The 24763-nt window shown below is 40.8% G+C and overlaps 2 protein-coding genes across 2 annotated transcripts; both read right to left on the reverse strand.

Moving 5' to 3' along the window:
• Positions 1 to 1654: 1654 nt before the first annotated feature.
• Positions 1655 to 4114, reverse strand: gas1b (growth arrest-specific 1b). The gene has a single exon (XM_080476714.1). It carries the CDS (start codon positions 3671 to 3673, stop codon positions 2894 to 2896), a length of 780 nt encoding a protein of 259 aa, XP_080332840.1. The 5' UTR covers positions 3674 to 4114; the 3' UTR covers positions 1655 to 2893.
• Positions 4115 to 15953: 11839 nt separating this feature from the next.
• On the reverse strand, positions 15954 to 21235 carry fbp1b (fructose-1,6-bisphosphatase 1b). The gene is made up of 8 exons (XM_080476659.1): positions 20714 to 21235; positions 19758 to 19920; positions 19572 to 19664; positions 18923 to 19063; positions 18663 to 18800; positions 17207 to 17326; positions 16892 to 17081; positions 15954 to 16809 (listed from the first exon to the last, which is right to left on the reverse strand). Exons 1-7 carry the CDS (start codon positions 20881 to 20883, stop codon positions 16893 to 16895), a joined length of 1014 nt encoding a protein of 337 aa, XP_080332785.1. The 5' UTR covers positions 20884 to 21235; the 3' UTR covers positions 15954 to 16809; position 16892.
• Between the last annotated feature and the right edge of the window lie 3528 nt (positions 21236 to 24763).

Genomic DNA, 24763 nt, shown 5'->3' on the forward strand with positions numbered 1-24763 from the left:
CCAAAGTTCCTCCGGGACTTGTAAGAGGAAGGGAGTCATCTCTTTTCCACGGCGCTGAGAAGCAGCTTGTGAAATCGGACGAGCTGCCAAACAGGCCCTTTAATAATCACACTGTACAGGCGCATATGCTGTAGTTTACGTGTCCCTTCGTTGTTGTTTTGCAAGATTTCTGGTGAAAAATGTTGAGCCTACTTGGGGATTGGTTGCTCTCAAAGAAGACAAATGACATGAACATTGCTGGCGGGGGTGGATACTGTCTCCAAAATGAAAATCAACCAAGAGGACGAGTGATTAGAGGCGGGGCAGAGGGGAGACCGTCCAACAGTTTGAGTTATGATGAGCCTATTTTAATGAGGTTCTGGTCCCGACACTAAAAGCCCCAGTTGACTCTTCTCTGTTTCTTCATGGGAAAAAAAACACAGCATTCCTATTTTCCACCGGTGCCAAAAGTTAATTGAAAACATTTCAGGAGGATGCATTGTCTGGGGCCCCCATATTACTCTCATCCCTTCATTATCCTCAACAATGATAAAAAGGCATTACAATTATTAATGGTTGGATTGGAGGCCGTTTCTCTTAAAGGGACAGTGGCAGGCTTTTTGCTTCTCATAACAAAAGGCCCCAGAAATGGCTTCACCCACATCACACTGTGCTTTTTTAAACAGTCACTGTCATAGTAGGATTTATTATTTGGGTAATTACTTTTCAGACTGTCGAAGCCAGAAGTCATAAAAAGCGTGCTAAGCGATGCTGGGGGCGGGTGGGGGGAATTGCTTTTACAGACGACAGACTGACGACAGAGAAAAACACCTCGACTTGCAAACGGAGTAAGAAAGCTAAATTCTCTCACATAACTCCTCCATCTTTTCCTGGGATAGTGGTCCCCTCATGCTCCCCCACTCACTGAAAGGGGGTTTGACAGGGGAACAGAGTGAATGAAGTGCCCCCACATTGTGCCGCGGCACCATTGTGTATTTTTCCTCTCCATAATAGAGGTGCCACTCGACTTCTCTTCCAATCATTGAGCCGGAGGGCTCGTCTCTCATTCTTGTAAAGCAGCATGGCTGCCATCAATAGTTTCAAGGCTCATCATCACAAGTGAAGGAGGATGAGTGTTTTTTTTTTTTTTCTGGTAAAGATACAGAGCTGAATGAATCTCAACAACATACACGACACAGTCACTTCTTAAACGCAATCTCTGTGTTTAACCATTGTTTGTTTACTGACTACACACTGAATTTTAATGTCCCCTTAATGTTTATTTTCATGTATTTCCAAGTTCTTGTAAAGCAGCCTGAATCGCCTTAACGATGATAGATACACTTATCTCACCTTGCTATAACTAATCGAAAATGATGTGTACGATTTAAAAATCTTTGCATTTGAATGACTCTGAAAACTGCTCCAAAAGACTAAATAAAACTGCATACAACTCTGCATGGCTTCAATTTGCACTAGCCATGACCTTCTGTCACACAGGATGGGTTGCATAATCTGCTTTTATATCACCAATAGTGGGTTTGACTTGGATTTAACCCTTTATTATTCACTTATTGAGCAAAAATCACCATCTTCTTTCGGTATGGAAGGATGATTACCTTTGTTTTCACTTCTGCGACATCTTTTAAGATGCTTTTCAAACCAATAATACATAACAAAAACCTTTTTATTGTACAAAAATAACGAAATTGCTCATCCCCCCTCCCCTTTTAGCAATGCTGTGCATGTTGTAAACCAAGTAGGAGGCACATCATCAAAGCAAATAGACAAAATAAAGCAGTTTTTGTGATGAAAACAGAAGTTTTTACAATTTTCATAAATTCTTCAAAAGCCTGTGCAAGGTACACCTCATCTCAAAAGTATTTAATCTTGTATTCTGACATCTTTTAACAACCTTGTAATTGCGGTATGAAAAAACTGTGAAGGAATTGGCCTCAAGGTGTACCTCAATAACAGGTTGGCCAATAAGAATACTTAGATCTGTAACAAAGGAGCAATCCTCTTTCATATGCAAATACATGCAATTTGGTGCGTTCCAACCCATAACAATTTATTGCATAAAATCTGAGGTATTAATAGATTAGACCTACCTTGGTCTTTGACGGGCCTGGTTAGAGCCCAATCCTCTCCATCATACACACAGAGTACAGAGAAGAGTCACTTTTAAATTTGTATTTATTTAATGTGCTTGTACATTCACATGTCTGTGTTGATAATGGGCGCTTAATCCCTCCACTCACTCCAAAACAAACACAACCCGTGTGCCTTTTGTGAAGACCTCTAACAAACACATGGGGTGTAGATAAACAAGCCAGCTGAATGGACCCACTGGTGCTGCAGATCTCCAGGAGTTGCCGCCTTTCTCCTGGCTGTTTTGAACACTTTTCAGGAATTAACACTTTATATATTATGCAAACATCCATTTTTTTTTTTTTTTGCAAGCCTAAAGTGTCACTCTTAAGAGCTTCTCTCAGGCCTGGTAATATGAATTTTTAGTGGCTTACAAGTTTTGGCGTTTATTGAAAAAGTTATAAATGATGCAACTGTCACCTTTAGGCACTTTTAAGCAAAACATATGTTTTTCTTCTATGCAGTACAAGAGCTTGACACACCTTTTTCAAACAGTGCAAATCTATCTTCACAAATCTGTTACCAAAAATATATTTAAACAATATGCTGTACAATTTACATATTTGTAGGAAAGACAGAAACAAATGGGCTCCTTCAGTGTGATCAGATGTGTAACATTTAAAAATATAAAAATCTGATTCAGACCTGTATTTTTGCATGCTTTTTAAACAAACAATAAAAATGACAGGAATCTATGTTGACATGGCAGAGTTCCGGTTGGATTTAGAGGACTATCTCGTTGTTCAGTAAAGGTGGAAACGTTTCATGTAAATTTGTTTAAAACCAAAATGGTGGGCAGGACGTTTAGTATCACAGTCTGACAGAGTGTGCGACCACTGGAGTTTTCCACATACTGGTAATCCTCCTGGTCTATGTAATCGTCTTCTGAATCCTCCTCGGTGTCTGAAAATCCGCTGCCAGCCAAACTGTCAGCGGAATCGGAGCAGAAGGTCTTCATGCTGACTTTTATATACTCGCATATGTTCCTCTCCGCGCCGTCGCACACGCAAGTGTCCAGCTGCTGCGCTTTGGGTATGGAGCGCATGTTGGCTATGACTCTGCGGCATCCTTCGGAGCACCTCTGCCCTCCGAAGAGTTTCCTGCAGTGGAACAGATAATCCCTCATGGCGGTCCTGCACGACACGTCCATATCGCACTGCAGCCGGGCCTCGGTGCAGCCCATGGTGCTGGTGCGCGGCAGGCACGGCTCGATGGCCTGCTTGGTGCTCCGGCACACCGGGTCCAGGGCGCAGTCGCAGTCCTCCAGAGCCGGGCCACTCTGGGTGAGGTTGAGCTGGATCAGGGAGGATATGCAGTGGCTGGGACACTTCTTTCGTTCCCCGCCTATGACAGACGCGCACGCATAGAGGTACTGGTCGTACGCGTAACGGCACTCCGGCTCTCCGTGACACTTGAGGATGGCTTTCCAGCAGACCAGTCGGTGGTTGTGGTTGGGAGATCCGACGCAGAGACCTACGATGAGGATCGAGGCACTACAAATCAACGCCACTATTCGCTCCATCAATGTGGCACGACTTGCCATTTCCGCCGAGGGTGATTTTTGAAAGACTTCATAAACGCATGTGTAATCCCATCGCGTTCCTCCTGGATGATTTCATATCACGTCACTGTTGATGACTTGAAATCACTCGGGCGCCACGAAAAAAACATTTGCTCATCAAGGAAGGCCATAACAAGCAAATCATGATGAGATCTGAAAACTTCTCAGAGTCCATGCAAAAGTTTCCAGCGCTTGGCAGTCAGACCCTGTTCGTCTTTGGAAAGTTTTGCGCGTGTGGATCAGGAGCCGAAGTTTAGTCCAAAAGTTTTGCAAAACTCTTTTAAAAAAAGACGCAAACACTAAAATACTTATTCGTCCCACATGCACCGAGATGTTCTTGTTTCTTCCCGAGGACCCTCATCTACTCCAAATGCAGTCTGAGTCTATGCGGGCTGCGCGTGTGTGTGTCAGTGTGTGTCTGCGTGTGAGAGTGTGTGTTCTGATGGGCTGATTAGGCTTCAGCAGCCACAACCTCCGATTGGTCCGTGAACTGTGACGTCAGCAAGTGTTGTTCAGCCAAAGGCAACATTTTTGTGAAATAATTATGAGGGTAAAAATTGTATTGCTAAAGATAGATAGATAGATAGCTAGATAGATAGATAGTGAAGATGAACTGAATTAAGTACAAGAACTGTGTAATAACTTAAACTATTTCAAGTCTCCAGTAGAAGAATTCTTGTTCTCTATGTATCCAAACAGCCGTTAACGATTATATCTTATGGGAAAAGATTTGGAAATTTGGCGTCCAACCACAATTGACCACTTGTTTTGTGAAGCAAACCATGCAGCATGACAGTTGGAGGGACTTTGAGAACCCTTGGCCTAATGTCTGAGGGTAACTCTATGCGTATGTGGTAAGAGAAAGGATTGAAAGGTATTATCTTTCAAATTATATCCATTAAAAAGACACTAAGACAGACCACATTCTCTCCTGTTGTTTAAATCAGCTCTGAATAGGACTGTGTTTGTTTTCGGTCTTCACGTGAACACATCACAGCCTCCGACATCTTAATTGCCAGCCTGTGTGGGGCATATAAATATATATATATATATATATATATGAACAGCCGTAATAGCATCACTAACCACACACGGAAGAAGATGCAGAATGGACTGACATGTACACAATAACTTCAACTTTGATTAAAGAATATACACATTGATCTGACACCTAACCACAATGTAAATATCAATGTTTTGCCATAAGAAATTAATCCAAAAAGAGAAAAGGTGGTGTCACAAATATTAATATTTTAAGAGGCAAAGTAGTGGTAGACCCCCCAAAATAAATAAATAAATAATTGAGTCATTGCTTTCTGACATTTTCCAACAATGCTCACAAAAGAAAATAGAGTGAAGAGGAGCCTTACCAGCACACACGCCATGTAAACAAGCATCCATTGTGAAACCACTTCAAATGCTTGTAAAGGGCCTGATGGGCCCTTGGGGACCTACAGAACAAACTATAGCAAAGAAACTAAAAAAAAACAAAAAACATTTGATAATTTATATAACCCCTTTTCTGTTCTTTCTGACCCCGTCACATCACCAAACTATGACCACCACGATCTGGCAGGTCACCGGGGACCCTTAGACCTCCCCATTCCAATTAGAGAGATTAGAGAGCAGTCAAGACAAGTGCAGGAGAGTTTCTTAGCCAAACAACCCAAAGATCCCCCCACCCCGTCATACAGCTGGCATTCCAGAGCAACAGGCTGACCGCAGACTGGACGGAGGGCAATTTCAAAGTTGAGCTTCCAGAAAGCTCAAATGGTGAAATGCTCATAACTACAAAGAGCCTGACATCATCCAAAACAGCTTAGGCCAGGGGTCCTTAAGCCCCCCCCCCCCCCCCAGCTCTGGAGCCACATGTGGCTGTTTGTGTCCTCTGTAGTGGCTCCATGCAGCTTTTACAAAGTTGTGTGTGAATGAGCTTTATTTCTTAATATCTTATTTTCAACTTTGTTGTATCTTGCAGTTTTAGGGAACCAATATAATGTGACACACAGTTTTGAAGATTTTAAAGTAAAATAGGAATAATTTCCTCACTGCTACACTTCTCTGTTACTTAAATAACTATTGATAAACTCATTTGATTTCAGTGCAAACAATGATGTTTGTCTAGATGTCAGATCTATGGGGGGAAATTAGGGAATAAAAGAAAGGATGTCAACACTGAAACCATTTGTGCTCCTTTCCTCTCCTGTACAAAATGATTTATTCCCACTTTTCTATACTTTGTAGTTAATCTATGTCGATCTTTGTGCAAATAAGTAAAGATGAATTAAACAAAATATGTTGAAAACATGAAATAATGAAAACAAAGCGGTTAAAATGATTAAAATGACTAAAACAACTAAAACAGTTAAGGAGAGTTGTGTGAATAAAATGACTAATATACTGCTAAAACACATAAAATAGGTTGGAAAGCTAAAATACCAACAAAAATGGATGTATCTAAAATTTTACTTAAATTGCTAAAACAGATAAACACTCAAAAAATACTAAATCAGTTGGTGTTGCTAAAACAGTTCAAATGGCTAAATCTCGTGAAAACAGCACACAGATAAAACAAAACAAAAAAATGCATAAAATGGATGAATACTACAGTTAATTTAAAAAAAACCAACCCACTAACAAAATAGATAAGACAAGGAAAACAGCTAAAACAACTGAAACAACAACAGCTGTTTGAGTTGACTAATACCTAAAATAAATACAGTAAATCTGCTAAAAGTAGCTGAAAACAGCTCATCAATCAATCAATCAATAAATTAATCTGTATTTCTGCATTTTTCATCCAAAAATGTTGCACCACATCGTGATTCGCACGATAAAAAAGAGCTAAAAGTTGCTAAAATGTCTCAAATGAAGAAGAGAAAAACATTAAAATGACCAAGCAATTGAAAACAGCTTTCGCTGGTAAACTGGAAAAAAAAAGCTAAAACACTTCAAACAGTAATAAAATGTTCGGTTTATAATAGTTAAATTTCATAAAAACAAATATTCCACAGTGTTTAAGACAGTTATTGAAACTGCATGTCTTTGTTTTGAGGGTTGAACATATTTTTGAGGCTCCAGATGGATTTTCTTTGGTGGACACTGGGGAGGGGGAAAAAAAATAAATAAAAAAAATGCTCCTTTGGTCATGAGGGTTTCAAATCGAGGACGAAACATTAGTGTACCTTTGATTCTCTCGGGGACAAAGCATTGAGAACAAACTGAAGACACACCCAGACCATGCCTGCCTGCATTTCACTTTTAAGAAGTTTCTAATGCGGAGCAGAAACCAAAATCCCATCAGTGTTGGAAGGCAGCCAGATGAGAACAACGGCCAGATTCAGTGGAGCCAGTAGCTCCATACTACTGCCCCCCCCCCCCCCCCCCCCCCCCCCCCAAAAAAAAAAAACTGTACCTCCTAGATTTCTCTAATACAACACGAACACTCTCCGTTTTTTCCCTAAACCTTGCAGTTCTCGTGGCAGCACCAACCCAGTGTCTTGTATGCTCTCTCGCCTACTTATTTCAAACTAGTACCTTCAGATATGAGATCCAGTACATGCGGTTTTTCATGGCGACTCTCATGGTAATAGCGTTTCCAGAATTGGAATGCGGTTCCCCCAGAGGAGATTTGTAAATACTCGTGCGGAGGCAGACGTGCTCTTCGGTTTGTCTCCACTGCTGTCAGAAGTCATTACGGACATGATGCACTGCCAGAACAATTCACTGAACTTTGTATTCAAGTGCTTCCAAGCTCAGACGCAGGCAGAGAAAGAGAGAGGGAGAGAGAGAGAGAGAGAGAGAGAGAGAGAGAGAGAGAGAGAGAGAGAGAAAAGGGAGTCAATATTAAAAAGCTGCCAAGTACTTTCCTGCCTGCAACTTTTTTTTTTTTCATCATCCGTGCGGCTCGGGAAATCTTCTCAGATGTCTGCCTCAGATATGCTCATTATATTTATTCTCCCGTTCTTCTAACAAGGATGGAGAAGACTTCCCATCACTTCTAGTGGGGACGGGGAAAAATAACTCGACTTTTTATTTATTTTGTTTTTCATTTTTTTGCCAGGCCCATGCATGGTTATGAAATGAATCACGTGAAACAATTTGATTCGAGCCCGACAGCACGGCACTGAAGTAATCTGTTTTCCTGGTATGCACCTGAAAAATGAGACACGGGGGGGATAAAAAAAAAGTCACACAGAATCGAAGCGATTTCAGCCGGCTGAGGCATACAGCAAGTTCGGAAATGGAGAGCTATAAAAAGGGACCGCTGTGACATTCTGTCCAGATGTTTATGGTTCCCTGAAGGTTGGAGCCCGATGCTTCTCCAAGATAATGTGGCACCAAATAGTTCATGTGGACTTCGGTGCCACGTAAGTCTTTACCTGAAGAGTTTCTTTTGTTCGATGGCAGTTAACAGGCCACTGTGCTGAACCAAGATGGCATCAGCTCGTTCCTTTACTTGTTGATGCAAAAATGAGGCAGCGACTTGAGAGAGTGACCTTTGTGTTAAAGTGCACACAGCTGGATGATTGTAGTGTTGCTGTGACACATGAGCTGAACTATCAGCACTTTGTGGGTCGGCCTGAATGTCAGACGTTTATCTGAAGCTTCTTCAGTTAGTTGAAGGGAAATGCTCCGAAATGGGAATACTTGCTGCGGACAGGGTGGGGGGTTGCATCAGGAAAAGCAGCAGGAATAGGGTTCGACTTTAAACTCACAGTACAAGTTCAAACAAGGGTCGTTTTTAGCTGTAAACAGACTCAGCGTTAAAATGACAAAAGCCAAACATTTAAAAACAGGCATTAGGCAAGGATGCACCGATTGAAACGCACATTCCTGAAAAGCACAGGCCTATAGCTCACAGCGAATGATTTGTGTTTTGCATCTTTTGCCTGCAGAACAAATTGGAGCAAAGAGTCAGAAACAGGACACAAAGGAGGGTAATTGAAATTGATAGCAGAAGACTAAGGACTTTTGCAGTAAAGTCTGTGTTTTATGGAACAATCGGAATCCTCCCGGATTACTTCGGCCTGTTGTATAGAGATACTGAGACACTGGTCTGGTGATGAGAAGATAAGGGAGCCATATTTCTACACTGTACACAGGTAGGCAGATAATGAAGACAAGACAATTTCCCCCCGGAGGTAATTCTTTCTATTGGGTATCTGTGTCTAAAAGGAGGTTTAGAGTAAAAAAACAAAACAAAAAACAAAAAAAAACAGACTTTACGGCCGATAGCAGCTGTAGTTTTTGTTTGAAACTTGACCTCTCCTCTCCAGACTGAGATGGTGTATCTCTTCAGGAGGAAATAGCAGCTCAGGAACGGATACGCCGCCATAACCCCGACACAGAGGAGACATTGTTCACTTGGGACCCAGAGCTTAGACTGAAACCTGGCAAAAAAATTTATAATAAATACCATCCATCATCCAACAGCTGAACAAGAGGAAGAACATTTGTGCTGGGGAGAATGTTCAACACCTTCATCAATGTGGAATCGGCTTTCAATTAGCAACCGGAAGAGAAGAAGACGTGAAGCAAAACAACTGGAAACAAAGGATCTGGGTGGCGTGTCTTTAAGACTCTACAGTTTCATCTTGTTGTTCATGGCGACTGAGGCACAGCAGAAGATTTTATTTTAAAAGTTTTAATCAAGCTCAGTCCGTTTCTGAAGCAATTAATCTGTCTTTGACTTGTTGGTTGGAAACCATTTCAGTTATATTCACTCTGGAGGACGGTTATTGGTGGACGGGACCGTTGTGTTAGTGATTGTGGGGTTCAGGCTAAAATATGCAGACTTCTGTGTTCATTATGCGTCTAAATTTGTACCTTTTCAGCGAGTCTATGGAGACGTACCAAACAGAGTAATACCAGCGATGAAATGGGGGGGGCAGTGTTGAGCAGTAAACAATTAAAAGAACAAAGAAGACAACAGAACTTGGACAGCAGCAGAAATAACGATCTCGTCAAAGAAAAGACTCAATGTTTGGATTAGAAACCTTTTCCCACATCATACCAACATCATGCTCTGCCCTCTACTGGGCGTATTGATTAACAACCATACTAAAGTAAGGGACGCGTGACAAGATATGAAATGCATGTAGAAATTGACACGCATAGAGGAAGCATCACTACGTTAAAAAATGGATATTGTCTCAAATCCACACAGTGTCCTCTCGATATTAAAGCTTTTTAACACTAGGACTTATATCAGTTCTTTTTAACTGACTCACTCATGCTCGATGAGTCACATGTTAGTGATCTTAAAGACAGCAACAAGAAGCAGCGAGAAAAAAAAGCTATTTTTACCTGCAGTACTAATTTCAAATCAGTTCTTAACAGCGCAAGTCATAATAAGTACTATTGCAAGTAACATTTGACTTTATTCCACTTTGTACACCTCTATTTATTTAATCTATTTTTGAAGCCAGCTCATTTACTGAGTCCACACAGTGTAAGGATGACTTTTTTTTTTTTTTTGAAGTAGCCGGGAGTTTTACAAACATATTAGTGAAGCCCAACTGCCCTAAAATCACAAGTGTCAGTTTTCTGAGATTTAGAGGTGCTTCTGGGAATATCCAAGCCACCAAAGAGCAAATAGCAATGTTTACAGTATTTGTGCTGACTGTGTATCTGTCAAAGAAGTGGATAATCATATTATAAAAACGTTTCCCTTTAACCTCAAAGCACCTTAAATAGTAGGTTTCGGAGTATAAGCGTTTCATCTGAGGATCACTGCAGTTCCAATAATATTGAACTTCTCAAAAGTATAGCCACCCAACATTCAGATGGGGTGGGTTTCCTCAAAACTGCTGGAAAGTTTACTTCTTAGCTTTCACACGGTCGGGTCATGTTCTTCAGAAGTTGGAGAGGAAAGTACAAGATGGCTAGTTTTTTAATTTTTCATGGTGCATTCTGCAACTCGGTCCGTTTGGCCTCCTGCCACCGCGGGGCACATTTTAGGCTCAGCTGCTGTTCCAGGAGACAGAAAATGAGATATGACCTCAGGCTCCTCTGACATTTGAGTAATCACAGTGTTGTGCAGGAATACAAGACACTTTTTAAATAGCCCAGACCAATTTTCCCAGATTATCCTGTATTTTCGGAAACTTTGAGGGGAGACAGAGGAAATATGTGCATGTGCTGATCTGAGACTTTTTGGTATTATGGTATATGGCTGTGATGATTATCTGCAGATAGTGTAACACGAGTCTTGAAAAGGATGTTTTATATTCAAACATTGAGCTTAACGTAGGAAAAAGTACTCTCGCTGAAATAACGGTTAATGCTTAATGCACATATGAACATTATAAGAGCATTCTAGGATGGATGCCATAGTTTTGAGACTTTTGTCCTCATATTTCCCCCCCAAAAAACCTCATTTATAAGGGCAGGAAGCTGTAGCTGAACCTGGCTGATTAAAGGTTAACCCGTTGTCACCCGCTCAATGCAAAACATTGATATAAAATGTGTTTTTTTTAAAACATACATGAAGCAGAATTATAATCTGTATCTTATAGCTAGTGCTTTTTTTTTTTTTTAACAATTGCAGTGTTTCTCTAACAAACAGCAGAGCAGGAAGTTCAAGAGCGAAATAGCAAAAGATTAAACCCATGCAGGTTACCAATCAAAGAGACAAAATATAAGTTCTACATACACACACCTACAGACAATTAACAGCTACCGCACACAGTTAACCTCACACACATCTCTTGTGATGGTTGGAGCAAAACAAAAAAACGTGCAGAGAGAATGTGCAAACTCCACAATGATCGGCCCCGAGCCTGGGGTCAAATCATGACAGATCTGTATAACTCCTCTGAAACCAGAATATTATAGGAAAGCAATAGCTCGAATAGCGGGAATTTCACAAGAATATCCATCAAAACAAATATTAGAAATGCAGATATTGATACAGTGGTCGTCATACATGTCCTGGCTACTTTTAGTCCAACACCACCATCACTGTAACGCAGCACCAGTCTTTTCCAACTGTCCTCGAAATGAAGCCAATAACCAACTGGCAGATCAAGACACGTATCTAACAAAACCAATAAAGATAATCTGAGTGGATATAACACAGCGCAGTGACATCGTTCCAGGACTGAGGCCAGGTTGAGTGCTTATCTGTTCGAAGATAATATTTTGTCATTTGTTTCTGGATACTTTCTCTCACACTACAGAAGCCATGTATGAGTGCGTGCGACTCCCCGTCTCTCTGTGTCTGTCCTGGTTATGTCCAGGCAGCCTGTCCACGTTAGACCCTGCCTTCCCTGCCTTCATGCAGAGCCAGCAGGGCCTGACTCCTTTAACCCTGAGTCAGACAAAGCGGATGGACATACAGGTATCAAAATACTTTTGGTTTTCTCTCTATTTGAAGCAGCTTGTCAAAACAGAGGCAGGATTCAGGTCAAGCATCCGGATTTGCTGCACTGCAGGGAACATCAGTGCTTTTTACAATAAACATCCCACTTTGTTACCTTTTAAAGCAGCACGGTTTGCTCCTAACTTGGCCTTCTCTATACTTTACATCAAAGCGTTTTCCAGGGTGACGCCGCTTCTCGACAATCAGACATTACTGTCGATGTCAGATTCAGATTGAACACATGAGGCTTTACTGTCTCTTTGCAGTGACTCGGAACATTTTTGACTGATAAATCATCTTCAGAGATCTTGGAAAAAAGAAGAAAAAAAAAAAAAGCTGATATAAATCAAGTATGAGGTACAGATGAAACTCTATTCTGGACAAAAGGTTTGAAGCAATATTTAGATTAGCAGTTAGCGGCACTCAGGGTGGTCTGGGACAGACAGAGTTTATATTGGATTCAAACATTGGCTCTCTGTTAACGGCTGAGGAAAGCCATGCAGATGAGTTAAACAAAAAGCGAGCAGTTTTAAAGTATTTTCATGATACGCAGTATCATGACTATAGTATTTATAATGGAAGAATCATTAGAATGACTTTGCAATGCTGCAATTGAGCCACTGTGGCTGCTGTTAGAAGATTTACTCTTGAATATGTTTCTTTTATTTCTTTTATTTCCACCAAAAATATGTGAAGCCGAGGCTCTGCTGTGTGTTTGTGCTCATCATTTCCTGCCAGCAATTGTGAGAATGAGAGGAGGAGGAGGAGGAGGATGGGGAAGAGGAGAGTGATGTTTTCGAGTGAGCTGTCATCTGCTCAGACAGACCAGAGACTGCACAGACCGCTATTGCGCTCTTCATCAGAGTGTAAAGTAAACAGAGCCTGTCTGGACCTGGACTGGATGTCAGTCTGATGGTGAAGGACTCTTTTTACAGGGAAACCACAGGCCTGTCGTGGTAAAAACATGTGGGAAAAGTGGGGATGGGGGGGGGGGGGGGGGGGGGGTGGGGGGGGGGGGATGTGTTGCTAATTGAATTTGAAGAACAGAAATGGAAAAATCTTGTTTTTCTCAAATAGATGTTGAAAATTCATGCTAATTATTATTCGGGGTGAAAGACGCTCACTTAGCAGAATGGGGCCTATTGAATATATTCTGCCAGTGTGAGCGATCACCGTCTCTAGTATCTTATCTCTAAAATAGGCCCTCTTTTCTTTTTCTTTTTTTAGACAATTGAATAAGAATCGCTCGCTTAAAATGAATGCTAAAGCTTTCAGTATACTGTCAAACAACAAGCTTTGTTTTTAAGGCTAAATCCAACTGTTCCAACCAGTATCTGTCATCTCAACAACAACAACACACGCACGCACGCACGCACACACACACACACACACGCGCACACACAAGCTCCTCGCACAGTAGCAGCAAAGTGAAAAATAAACAGCCTTAGCTGAGCTTTTCCTGCACAATCTAAATATTGACTCTCTAACCTATAATCATACACAGTCTGAACAAAATCGAAATAAACAAGTGCGTCTGTAAGTGTTTGTGTGTCCCGCGGGACACCGGGGCCCTCGACTGCTGACACACATGGAGGGGAGGAAGTGGTTCAGCTCTCAGTGGCCGTCAGACAGTGTGGACTCCGTCCAGCAAAGTGGAGCCACAGATACGACGCACGAAACAGACGTCTCTCAAAGGGTCCAAATCAATATTATTTACATCCTTACATCACGTGTATACAGTTTAATGAATTGCAAAAAAATGACTAATGAACACATGTTTGCAAGGAAACCTTTAAATTGCAATATTATTGCGTTGCGACATCATCAAAAGCACATTAAGGGAGAATATAGTTTGCAAATGATGTCTTTGTAAGCACAGACATTTTACGGTCCATAGCGACAGCTCCCCTAAATAAACTTGACTGAATGAGGCTTTTGTGTTTCCATACTGTTGTGAGATGTTTGTTGTTTTTTTTTTTTTTTTTGTAGCTTTTCCAGCGAGTCTCTACGGCTCATTGGCTTTGCGGCAAAGCCCTAACAATTTCTGAGGCCGTTAAAGCCTGTCAGGGTGTGTTGCTCGTGCCAGAAATCATCAGAAGTTAAGATGGAAGTGGAAAAAAATGCCAGTTGTTAATGGACATAGTGAAACTGCAAAGATAAACAGAAAAAGATGTGATTTTAGATGTTAAACAGAAAACATGTTTATATGACGCCTGAGCCACATTGCTCCCTTCAGCTTTCACGCTGCACATGCTTTGTCTCACTCAAAGTAGTAATATTTATTGAAGGACCACTTCATGATGTTTTTCACAAGAGTAATTATTGTTTTTATGGTCGTTTTGATCCAAAGGCAACAAAAAGTGTTTCTTATGCCAATTGGATGCTTTTGATTTTTTTTTACTTAAAGTCTGCAACTGTCAAAAGTGTTAAATTATGACGCCGATAAATGGTGAATAAATGTAGTTGTAAAAAAACAAAATGTGTGTTTGAATAAAATGACTAATAGGTTTACCCTCCACATGTTTGTTTTTATTAGGATTCCTTCGCAATAATAAGAAAAAACCCAACATGTTTGGAAAAGGCCTCTTCAATTCTCGTCCATAAGGCAGCTGAACTTGCTTTACGTTTTGATGACTCCGCCCTCATGTGCCCCTCTGAGCCCGATCACCTGATTGTTTCAGCTGTGCCTTGTTAACGCCTCCAGTGTGTGTGTGTGTGTACAGTATGTACCATCCACGTTTACATGTACCTGGGTATCTGAAAAAACTGTGATATTTCTCTGCGTTTGGACTCACCACAAACGATGGTTCCTGAAAACTCCGGCGGCAGTGGAGATCTGGATAAAATCCTTGTCTCTGTTTGCATCTAAAGGGGGATAGGCGGATATTTAAGTCACAATTCGTGACGTCCTGTTATTTTTCCAGGATTCTGATTGGCTATCATGGCTGTATGCTTCTTGCTACACTGCCCCCTACAGGTTTGGCATGCTCATAGCAGCTCTGAACCAACTGTATATGTGGGTCAGTGTAAATGAAGATTTGTTTTTAAATGTAGACAGAGAAATATCCATTTTTTTTTAAAAAACTGGGTAGGTGTAAAAGTGGCCTGAGTCGCGTCTGTGTTTATCATCTTGGACTATTCGATGTCTTGAGACGACGGTTTGGATTTACTCTGTTTGCCCTTTGGCCTCCATGCCTGTTTCTAATAAATCATGTGTGCCAGAGAGGATATGAAGAATCCAGGGATCAAGAAAAATTGAACGGTAAAACTGTAAAACTACTGGTAGTTTGATGAAATTTTTTTTTAATTTATTCTAATAGAGATGAACTGAAATTGGAAAATAAACTTTAGTTCGAAACTATGAATGTAACAGTAACAACTGGCCATAATCTATTTAATTACATATTTTTGGGTATGCTTTGCTCTGATATATCTATTTGTTTTGTGTGTTTTTATAAAAAACAATAATGTTGTTGCGCTTTGAATAGTCTCAATTGTGTCCACATGTCCGAAATAAACATTTCAATCGCAAAATTGGCAAAAGACACACTATGGTTTTGTTGTCTGGATTTCACAATAAAATCTCATATTGTGGAAAACATTAATTCTGCCATTCAAACAAATTAAAATTAGTCGTGAGTAAAATTACATGCAGCTTATAGTTGGGGTGTGGTTCAAGCTCAGTGGTTGGGGTCTCATCCTCCCATATTCTGAGAAAGTAAGCTCTATAATGACAGCAATTTCCTAAAAGACGCTTTCAAGACTGTTGTGGTAAAGAAAAATGTTTCGTTTGGTCTATGCACATGTACTACATATACTCACAATGCTTTGAGAGCAGGATGTTTGTGTCTGTAGTTGTGTGTGTGTGTGTGTGCGAGCACAACAGGACTAATTTTGCTGTCACTGATTTATTCAAATAACAGAGGGGAAAACAATAATATCTTTTTCTCTTTTTCTGAAACAGTTGTGCTTGTGTCCTGGTATGCTCTTGTGTCAAAACAAAACGCAATAAAATGAGTTGCATGATTAACTTTAGCGATCTGAAAGGAAAGCTTTGTTCATAAAAAGTCATTTCTATTGTTTAAATTCCCAGAATGAACATTAAAAAAAAAAACACCAAGAGTGTGCTAGAGCAGATGGCCATTGTTATAATACCGAGTAACTTTTGTGAAAATGTATAAACATGATTTTTTTATTTTAGCCTATAATTTTCTTTTTAAATTGTCTAAAATTGTAATTGCTCTTTCACACGCGGTTACCGCTTTACTGCCTAAATGTATTCACTATTATGTGAAACAAACCTGTGTTTTTGCTTTCAAGCTGATATCAGACTCAAATGACTGACTTTATATATGGTTGCTATTTGGTGGCGAGGTGCTTCCAATAATTTGTTGAATATGCATCATCTGGCATTAGTATGACATAAACGGCACTCAGTTGTGGCAAATTGGCCATAATAGGTGAAAGATTATGTTGTAGATTAATTAGATTTTTCACTTTGTGAACGAAAAATCAACAATAAAGATAGAACTTGGGGAGTCACAACAAAATAAACATTTGTCTTTGTATTTGTGTTTATTTAAAAAATACAGACCAACTCTCCCCAGACACAAAGCGACAGGGTGAAACAGAGTCAGTCGGTCCAGTGAAGCTCTTGGTTCCTTCCTCAGTGCAACAGAGGATTTGAATGAAAAGCACTTTGAATGTCCAGCCTCTCAGTTAAGTTAACGCCAGACTTGACCTGGTAACGACCCTGGAAATACAAAGCAAACATCAGTAATTCACTGGACGGTCTGCCTGCTGAAGTCTTACTTCACACATTCTCATGACAGTACCTCATTTATTATGCTTCTTGTAGATGGAAATATACTCCTGCACGTCATCGGGAGACCCCAGGACGATGGGGACCCTCTGGTGGATGGTGGTGGGCTGGATGTCCAGGACAGCGACAGATCCCGTGGTGGCCATGCCTCCAGCCTGCTCCATGATGAAGGCCATGGGGTTGCACTCATAGAGCAGCCTCAGCTGGCAAACAGGGAGGAAGGGAGAAGCAACAATACACATTATTGTCTGACGTTTGCATTCTCAAACAACCTACCGAGGATAATTTGATATTTTGATGATGGCTGAAGCTCCGTCCGGCCACTCACCTTGCCCTTTGGACTCTTGACGTTAGCAGGGTACAAGAAGATTCCTCCGTACACCAGCGTGCGGTGAACATCAGCTACCATAGAGCCAACATAGCGGCTGCCATAAGGAGCCGAACCGTCCTGAAACAATGCATAAACGTTATTCTCAAAGTGTTGTGAGTAACATAATGTATTACCACGTCATGTGTTAATAGGCGAGGAAGAGAGCATTTTACTTGCGGAGCTTATCTCTATCTCCCAGAGCTGTTTAACTGTTACTATTTCACTCAACTCTTATTGACCCGTTGCTGTCTGTATGTTGTTGTTTTTTTTCCAGTTTATCTCAGCCTTTCTGTTGCTTTGTTGCTTCTAATTCTTCATTTTAAAACCAGAGCAACTTCATCCATCCATCTTCGATACCTACTGCCTTTTCCCCATTTAGGCTCACCGATTGCTGGAGTCAATCCCAGTAAAGGACGAGCAAAGGCAGGTTTACAGTCCATCACGTGGCAAACAAAGAAAGAACTTGTTGAGAACTATCAATTACCTCATTTTCTTTTACCCTGGATCAAAAACCATATAACCTCACAATGCTGATGCTGGATGTCGAGCTCATGTTATGAATGACCATATGTTTTGAATTGCTGTGACTTTAAAAAACCTAAACTACTATAATCCTTGTTAGGGATTCTATAATCAATCATGAGGCAATTTGAGTTATAGTAACAACCACCAAAGCTGATGAAAAGATAAGTTTGACTGATAAAGGAACCGTGAGATGGTGACAAAGCCAGACTGTGTGGAGTTTGCAGATTCTCCCAGTACATGTGTGGGTTTTGTCCAGTGTCCTCCCACAGTCCAAAACATGCATGTGAGGCTAATTGAGGCACTGAAATTTGTTTGTATTGTATTTATTCCATTCATTAAAAAAAAGAAAATAATTTCATTTAATATTAACACAAAAGTTTACGTTGGCGTGAGTGTGAGTATGTGTGGTTATCTTAGTTAAAGGAGTCATATTATACAACTTTTCAACTATTTCACATGGGTCTTGTTGGTCAAAAAATTGTGTATTTAAGGTTTATTGCTCTGAATTTCAGCCATTTGAATATCGGCTCATAGGAGCTGCATTCAGAATCTGCTGTGTCTGTGTGAGCTGGACTGGCTCCGCCCATACATGCCCATCTTGGGAAGAGGAGGAAGTACTTCCTGTGGTGCCATGTTCAAGAGCAGAGCTGCCTAATTGTGGGAGGAGTCAAAGGGAGGGCCTACCTTGATTGGGATTGGTTAAACCCCTGATGACACTATATAAGGTTTGATTTCTGATTGGCTCCTTGGAGCAACACGCTTTTAAAAAACTGAAACAAGCCAGTAGTAGAGATATTGGCTTCAGCACCACATGACCCTGAACTGTACAAAAATGCTCTAAAAGATGGCTGGTAAAACTACCCTTTGACCTTTTATTCCGTGGCTTTACCTCTGGGAATTTTTTCTTCTGTAGGTACTCGGTCACGTCGGGATAAAACTGCTGTGCATATCCTTCGTTCAAACTGTAGATTTTCCCCTTTTTCTTAATCTTCACGTTACGATCCACCAAGATGAACTCGCCGATTGACTGAAGAAGACACAGAAGCACTCAGGCATTATTTACAGGAATAAAAAAACATAAAAAATAAATAAAAATAAAAACCTCTTCACGTTGTGTTTTGTTTCCATCGGTTACAGTAAATCTCTTACGGGGTCGAGCATGAAGCAGTTGACCCCCTGGCCAGTGGAGAGGACCATCATGGTGGCGCTGCCGAACAGGGCATAACCAGCCGCCACGATGTTTCTTCCAGGCTGCAGAGCATCGTTCTCACACGGCTCCCCATCTGTGGTCTGTGACGTACATGAGGAAAGGCAATTATGGGAACCAATGAGATGTGACATACAGTTAGGAAAACAGAGTGGTTTTATTTAGGCCTACGTCCAACCTGAACAGCTTTTCTCTCAGTATTTGCGGCACATCATCGTTCAGCTCAATTTCTTCAGTATGAGAGCAAAGAAACTGCACAGCGATTTTACTTTACTGGGACTTTTTTTTTTTTTTTTTAAACAAAAGCTTAAGCACTTATCCGTCATACTTCTTAGTTTAATATGCTGACCCTAAACAATTACATCAGTATCAGAAGCAGTTGAGACATTTCACTCGGATCATTGAAGTTAAATGTTTCATTCGTTGTATATGATTTTATGTTATTTCAGTCCGAACTGGCCACAGTGCCATCTCTAGAGATATGCAGCTGTCATGGCTAAAAATAGGAGCTCAGGGAAAGACCACAGTTAAAAGCTACTGCGATAACCTTATAGTTTATAAAAACCTGCATGCAGTACCAGAATCACTGACCTTTCTGTAGATAGCAAAGATTGTTCCAATAGAGACCAGGCAGTCGATGTTGGAGGAACCATCCAGCGGATCAAAGCACACAATGTATTTTCCCTGTTGGTTTGAATAATATATATATATATTTTAACAATGCAAATTCAAAAAAATCGTATTCATGCCTTCATGCATGCGTGCAGATACACATACTCTGTTGTCTGGTTCCACGATGATGGCTTTCTCGTCTTCCTCCGACACCAGCACACAGGAGGTGAAGGAGGACTTGATCATGTTGATGACCAGGTCGTTGGAGAGGACATCCAACTTCTTCACCTGGTCCCCCGTCACGTTGGTGCTCCCAGCGATGCCATATCTGCGGGAAGAGGCGCGGAGTAAAGTTTTGACACGCAAAGTGACAAAGAGATGTCTGCACCAGGTCTAAAAGTCAAATGATGTTCTTGATCTTTGCCCTCGGGGACTGTGCACATGTGCAGGCTTGACCACTGGCCAACAGCGCACAGGTTCTCGTGCCATTTACAGCGGTGTTAAATTCATCTTAGTTCAGGGGCATAATAAAAAAAACATAAATAATTCTGAAGAAAAAAATAAAGCTACTTCAACTATGTTATCTGGTGCAAAATACAATGAGATGTCCAACAGCCACCCCCACCAATTGGGACATTCCACAGCCTTCAGCATGTTTTTACAAAGTCAACTGTGTTGCTAAAGCGACTCTGCGAGCATTAACAATGGCTTTCACAGCTGCATCGCTGATCTGGTGTCAGGGTTTTGTTATATCTGCTGCTCTTACTAAAACATTGTGATCTGCAGTGAATAAATGAGAAAGAGCTTATGCAATGTCCTCTTGCAGGCCAAAATTGACCCCCTAGTGGGCAGTTTTGGTCATACAGGCTGTATGTTTGTTCACTTTAGCATTTGCTGTTGTTGCACACAGTATAGGAGGGGTGTCAATCTGCCTTTCTTTTTAGGTGTTTTAAACACAATCGCACACATAATGTCAATGATTGACTGCAACTTTAGTTGAAACACATTAAACCCACCAAAGAAAAGTGACATTCAGATACATGCACAGCACAATTTTGCAACTGTCTTCACAATGGAGAGTTAAGGATTTATGAGAAAATAAATAAATCTAAAGTACTCACAGGTTAGCAATCCCAGCCTTCCTGACAGCGGTGGAAATGGCTTTGACAGCAGTGCAGACGGAGTTGAGCAGTGTTGTCAGCTCACCTGTGCCGTGGGCCTTTCTGCCCTCTTCCAGAACAAACCTGGTGAGGGTCACCACGTTGGTGTCAAAAGCTCCTTTGTCAGACATGTTGCTGTCAGGCCTGGGACCGGGACGGGGACCTAATGTGGAACAGAGGAGTGTTTCTCCAAAGTTAAAAAGTGAACTCCGGTGCAGAGATGTGGGAAGCGACAGGGGTGTGCTTCTCTTCTGACCAATCACAGCTCTCCTTCCCTCACACACAGAGGTGGGTTTGATCACCTCTGTGACTGTGGGTTCAAAAGAGCAAAGTTCAAAAGATAGTGAACATTTTTGTTTTAAAGTGACAACAGCTTTACACTGATTCACTCACAGTGATGACAGGGGTTTCCTACAAGTTCTAGGAAACATTTTTGAATGAACATTTTGTTCTAACACAGCTGGTTCTTGTTTCATGACATTCGATACAAAAACTCTTCACAGAAACTGTTTAAAACATAGTTCATTCCTTTTTTCCCCCCCTGACAGTATCAACAAACACTATTCTAGTTTGTTGCATGACTCTTTTTTTTTTTTTTTTTCCATGCAACTATTACATTAACTCACTTTGATTGCTTCGTTTAAATGTAACAACTTATTGCATTTGCAGGCCAAAACTTACACATGCCGGGGTGCAATCATGGAAAATAAGTTGTATTACTTATTAAGTTCAATTAGATTTCAACAGAAAAAACAACTTGTTCTGTATGTGACCACCTCAGCACATTTCCCGATCTACTCAGCCTGCTTAAACAAGCTTCCCCTGCATGTTCCCGAAGAAGTGTAAAGTTCAAATCAGAGCTCTTTGTCCTTGTCTACTCTCTACCTGATGTCTTCAGTGGCCATAAACATGTACGAGCAAGACAAACACCGACAGAGGACGTGGTGGGACATACTGCGTCTGTGTGCCTCGGCATGCAGATGATTTTAAATTTGTGGTGATTTTCTGTGCCCCCAATGTATCATGGTAGACATCTTCTCGTGGCTCATTGAGTCACTTACATCATCAGCTTACGCAAAACGAGTCACTGACGTGTTTCACAACAAAGCTCGAACCTTGAACTCAGCAAGAGAATCGGTTGAAATAACGACTGACACGGTGGGGAGTAGCTACGGATATTAACATACACCTGGTGTTTTGGGTTAAACGTATTAGGAATATATCTCAAGTGTATCTTGTGATGATTTGTCCTAAAAGTTACATCCTTCCCACACCTGAGACATCGCTCCCACGCCACTCTCAAACGGTAAACCTCACCTGATTACCATCTTTTGGCATAAAAGTCACTTTAACATCACGTCCCGTGTTTAATGATTCGGATTCAGTGTATAAATTGAGAAGCACCTGGTATAGGTACCAGGTAATGTTTTCCATGCATGTCTGTAAACTGCCTGTAGTTCTGAATGTGACGGTCTTGTCTTTCTGTGTTTGGCCAGGGTGTGTCCTGTCCTTCACCTATGGTCAGCAGGGATCGACTTCCGTGTCCAGTGACCCTGAGTTGGATAAAGAAACGTAGAAAATGGATTGACGCTAACTCAACACGAGAAATGTTATAGACTCAGTAAAAAGTGTTGTCCGCAAACAAAACACGGCGGCATTAATATGCGGTAATTTGTATTTTCTTCTCCACCTCGGTATAATTCAAAGTTCAAATCAGAGTGCTTACATTCATTTTAGATCCATGGACACATACAATTAAGTTTCAACGCAACTAGACTGGAATAGTAGGAAAAAGCAATATAGAGAGCAGGAGCAGGCGCAATCAAAACAAATATACTCTCTTTCGGCTCCTTTTTCTAAAACTAAATGGAAAAATCTAAACCAATATAAACCAATTGGGAACATCAAGGGTCACTTTCAACAAGAACGTGCCGTTAATTTTCTCTTTACAATTTTTACCTTTTGCAGGCTCACCACTTGGCAAGATTGGACCGTGTGTGTATATTTATAACATCTGCTCTTAAAGAGAAGCTTTAACCATTTATTGGACGACTGACCACATTTGGAAACTTAATAACTTAGATTCTTGCATATATTTTCCCCAAACTGACAATGTTGTGTTAATGGCAATGGCCAAAGACACCAAACAATAGCCGTGTGACGAATCAAACTCAGTGCTGCTTGTGGAGAATTTTTAACGTTTGTGCCAAGTATTGATACAAGCACTGGCGTATTTTGCTCCTTTACATTGGGAACCCCCCTCAGTCAGTGCACAAGGTTCACTTGATTTGAGTCTTTTTTGGAAAATGACATAATTTTTCAAATATTTTGATACCACAATTGATCACAGTACATATAAATACAACATAGATATGACAATAGAGGAATTGGAGGCAGGTTAAGGTTGTTTTTTTACATAGGATTTCCATGCTGAACACTATATGATTAGTCAATAAAATAATTTCAATGTTATATATTTTCATTATTTCAAAAGGAGTGATCCTGGAAAAAAACAACTTCAAACTGTCCTTTGAAACGATTTTTTGTCTTTTAAGTAACTGAGTGTGTGTTTTTTTCCTGTGGCGTAGATTGAGGCACATAATGTAATTCTGCAATATGTCCACACGATGTCGCTGTGTAGTTTACACATGACGAAGTCTTCGATGCGCTGTTGAAATCCAGGTAAATTATTGCTGACAACTCTGCAGAAGCAGTTCTGTTGAATAATTTTCACAGTTCTACTGAATAAACTTCCTGGAGTCATTGCAATTAAATCTTAACTTTTAACAGCATCAAAACAGGACGAACTGCAAGATGCAGAAGCGAGCAGCTTCATTTTTCAGTGGTCATTTAATTAATTTGTGGGTGAAGCTGCATCTACGTTGACGGGATGCAGCGCAAACAGATGCAACATATATGTATTTACTATAAGTCCTCACTTCTGAAAGCAGAAGATTCAGGGTCAGGACAGACAAAGATGATGTGGAGATTGTGTGTGTGTGTGTGTGTGTGTGTGTGTGTGTGTGTGTGTGTGTGTGTGTGTGTGTGTGTGTGTGTGTAACCGAGTAAAACACATCATCAATATTTTAGTTTGCATCACCTGACTGACTCCCAAGAGCGCCTGTGTTGCAGGTTGACGGCCGTCTGCGCATGCGCAGTGTGCATCCTGTACCTGCATGGGGGTGAAAACTTCTCAGGAGGGACCGAAAAGAACCAGCCCAAAAGGAATACTCGAATGGGGTTAAAGATGTTGAATCAGTGCTTGAAAAGGTAGTATTTTACAAATTCTGAACTGAAATGGCAATACTTTTTTTTTTTTTTTAACTTGGACACCAGCTCAACATGTAGGTGTTGACATTTATCTCTGCACAGGTGAGTGTGTTATTATTATTTTAGCTGGAAACAGGTAATGCAGGCTGACAGGTGAGTTTATATGCACATTAAAAGCAAAAGATCTGAACTATCTAATGCAAGAAACACCATAGGTACATTCGAATAGTCCCTCCTTTCTCCTTTCCTATCGACTTTACCTTAACCCTAAAGGTAAGGAAAGGTGTTCGGAGGCTTCCTAAAGGAGTTAGTGAAAGGCGATGACGTTGTTTGTGACTGTCGGACTACACTTTCACTAGGTGACGTAATAACAATGTGACGGCGGCGCAGGTTAGTGGTGAAAAACCTACAATTATAAGAAAATGGACTACAAAAATGCACATTTATAACACTTTCCCCTGTGCCTCTATACGCTGATATAATTTCAAATGTCACAAGGTTTGAATTTAAATCAAAGGAAAAGAGGCTTCCAGGTGAATAAATAACCAATGCAAACTGAGAATAGACTGCACAAAAATTTGACTTTACTGTGTTTATTTGACAACATCCACTGAATGCTCATAGACATGCTCATAATTGTGGGGCAGCATGATCTCAACGTCTTTGATAAGGATGCATCAGTGTTTCTTAGGCTAAAGGAGATAGGAGTGACTATTCGGATGCACCCCATGTCTTTAACTT

The sequence above is a fragment of the Lipophrys pholis genome, assembly GCF_963383615.2.
Source record: "Lipophrys pholis genome assembly, chromosome: 12".
Classification (NCBI taxonomy): domain Eukaryota; kingdom Metazoa; phylum Chordata; class Actinopteri; order Blenniiformes; family Blenniidae; genus Lipophrys; species Lipophrys pholis.